The 3,119-nt window shown below is 38.9% G+C and overlaps 1 protein-coding gene across 1 annotated transcript; it reads left to right on the forward strand.

Annotated features, from left to right (window-relative positions):
- Positions 1–1,960: 1,960 nt before the first annotated feature.
- LOC118931239 (olfactory receptor 6C2-like) lies at positions 1,961–2,917 on the forward strand. Its single transcript, XM_036923524.2, has one exon. It carries the CDS (start codon positions 1,970–1,972, stop codon positions 2,900–2,902), a length of 933 nt encoding a protein of 310 aa, XP_036779419.2. The 5' UTR covers positions 1,961–1,969; the 3' UTR covers positions 2,903–2,917.
- The last annotated feature ends 202 nt before the right edge of the window (positions 2,918–3,119 follow it).

The raw sequence follows: 3,119 nt of genomic DNA on the forward strand, positions 1-3,119 counted from the left end.
TCAGGGTATGGGCCATCACGAAGGTGTTGGGTTATGTAGGAAGAGGGAGCTAAAGTGAAGAACATCAAAGGCACTAACTGGAAAGATGTGTGGCTGCTCTCCAAAAACCCTCAAGTATTAGTGTAGGAAAGTAAGTTATTCATGATCATGCATTATTTATTTTGTAATGCTCAGGCAAACTCATAATCCCATAAGCCCAGGTCAGCAGCCTTTTCTTATGAAAGTGCTCATTAACCCTCTCACACTGTGACAGCTCTCTTCAATAGAAAAGAACTTATGCCTTCCCAAGTCCAGAGGGAAACAGCACATAAGGCATTTTGTAGGGAATATCTCAAAGCATCATATAAAAATATTCATATTACAAAATAATTCATGTCTTCGGAGAGATGTCAACCTAGTTATTTACTGAATAAACCCAGATGCCCCAGAGATACTGTTTGTGATTAGGAAACATTTGAAAAGCTAACATTTTCACTAATTCATGATTATAAGAATTGATTAAGGATGTGCAATTGCCCCAAATCCTAAAATTATAGCTTTCCTGGAAACACTTAATCTTTAGATTGACCTTGACCTGGAACAAATGCCAGCTCTGACACTTCTTAGAAGAACAACATTGCCCCAATCACTGGGAAGGTAAGTGAATAGGAAGAAAAGACAAGAAATGAAAAAATACTCAGTGGTTTCCTGGAAGGTGGTAAAATGGCTTGTTTGACATGATCCTCAAAAGGAGCCACATAGGGAGGGGGTCCTATAGGGAATCTCTCTAGGACAGACTGTGATTTTTCAGCTTTTAAGAATATCCACACCAAATAGCCCTTTTTATTTCTGGTCCATGTCATATTTAATCCTTGTTAACTATTAATGCCTGATATTAACTGTTGAGCCCAGTCTGGTCTATCCTTGGGCCAGAGCATTGAAGAGCAAAGAGGTGTCCTGAAGCAGGGACAGAGGCATCGATGGTTAGGGACATCCCCATGCACAAAGTGAGTCCCCACAGAAAGGAATCACGGCAAAGGAGACAACACTTTCCCCAAGTGGTATTCACATTCGTCAGTCCATCTTGGAGGATACAGAATTTTTATTAATTAAGCTCGCAAGTAGCTTTGGAAGGCACTTGGGAGATGAAGTATCTTTACCTATATTACAGGACCTAAGGATCAGGGAAGCCTAAGGAGAGTATTTGGTTCTCCTGAGGAACACCGTCAGAACATCCCATTTGTCAGAATCTGGGAGGGATTGCGCTGTGGGATGTTAGAAAACACAATGAAATTGAAACAGGAATTCAGGAAAGGAAGCAAAACAGATGTTATTCAAACTGATATGTGGGAGGGACACATACCAGGAAATTCACAGTAACTCTGTGGTGCTGCTCCCAGGCCACCCAAACACTAAAGACTCCTTTAGTATACTGAGGAGATTAAGGAGTTATTTGCAGAGAACAAGTGTTGCAAAACATGGAATATAATACAACTAAGTCTTGGTGTTATTATATTGCTGCAGGGTGTGAGAATGATTTGCTGATATGCTGTTCTGACAGATGAGGAAATAAAAATTTTATACACATAATTTCCTACTTATTAACATTTATGGATCTCCTACTCTAAACTGAGGAGTCAAGATACCATGACTGCTGCCCTAATCTCAGAGGACGGTGATATGCTTGTGGCATTTTCTATATATTTCAAAATTTTCCCTGTAACTAGTAAAAATGAAACATCAGATTCATATTTTGTATGAAACAAATTGTGAAGACCAAGGTAAAGCAGAGCCCAGGGAAATGCAACACAATGCAATCACTCCTTCATCAGATCATGGATGATGCAGTAAAGGCAAAAAATGTGCTTCTCCTGACTTGCTTGGCTCCTTTCCTCTATACAGCTTATTGACTATCATTTTTACATTCTATTCCTCAGATTCAGAGTTTATGATTTATTAATAGAGACTCATTACATATCTGAAGACTGTGATGAAAAATCATTCTTCAATAACATTCATCCTACTAGGATTAATAGATGACCCACTACTACAGGTTTTTCTTTCAGTATTTCTGTTTCTCACCTACATTTTCACTGTTGCTGGAAATCTCATCATTGTGCTCCTCACTCTGCTGGACTCTCACCTTAAAACACCCATGTACTTTTTCCTTCGGAATTTCTCCATCTTAGAAATAATATTTACAACTGTCTGTGTTCCTCGATTCCTGTATAGCTTGACAACTGGGGACAGAAGGATTACCTTTAACGCTAGTGCTGTCCAATTATTTTTTGTCATCCTCATTGGGGCAGCAGAATTTTTTCTTCTAACTGCCATGTCCTATGACCGCTACGTGGCCATCTGCAAGCCCCTGCACTACACCACCATCATGAGTGACAGGGTTTGCACCATTCTTGTCCTTTTCTGTTGGCTGATTGGGTTAATTGTCATACTCCCTCCGCTTAGCCTAGGAGTTCAGCTGGATTTCTGTAACTCCTATCTCGTTGACCATTTTGCCTGTGATGCATCTCCTCTTCTGAAGATTATATGCTCAGACACTCAATTTATAGAGGAGCTTGCCCTACTTATGGCTGTTCTGACCCTCATTTTTACATTAGTCTGTGTAATTATGTCCTACACATACATCATCAAGACTATTTTAAGACTCCCTTCAGCTCAGCAAAGAAAAAAAGCTTTCTCCACCTGTTCTTCCCACGTGATTGTAGTTTCCATCACCTATGGAAGTTGCATCTTCATCTACATCAAACCAGCAAAGGAAGGCGTGGCCATGAATAAGGTGGTGTCATTGCTCAACACGTCAGTCATCCCTCTGATGAACCCTTTCATTTATACTCTGCGGAACAAGCAAGTCAAGCAAGCCTTCAAGGACTCAATAAAAAAGATGGCATTTCTTTCAAAGAATTAGGAAACTAAGAATTCTTTAAAAGTTAAAAACATATACATATAAATATTTCATCCAATATTAGTTCATTTCCATTGGTCTTCAACAATTCAAGTAGACACTATAATACTGAAATTACAGTCTGCTTAACCATCAAAATTTATTTTCTATTACTCTTAGAATCACAGACTTAAGTAAGCACTATAGAATTAATTCAAATAAAACTTCTTTTATAGTGGTT

This window comes from Manis pentadactyla, chromosome 10, assembly GCF_030020395.1.
Source record: "Manis pentadactyla isolate mManPen7 chromosome 10, mManPen7.hap1, whole genome shotgun sequence".
Lineage (NCBI taxonomy): Eukaryota > Metazoa > Chordata > Mammalia > Pholidota > Manidae > Manis > Manis pentadactyla.

What these genes read in the sequence shown, in the direction of transcription:
- LOC118931239 (XM_036923524.2), top strand. Translation starts at nt 1,970, where the DNA reads ATGAAAAATCATTCTTCAATAACATTCATCCTACTAGGATTAATAGAT.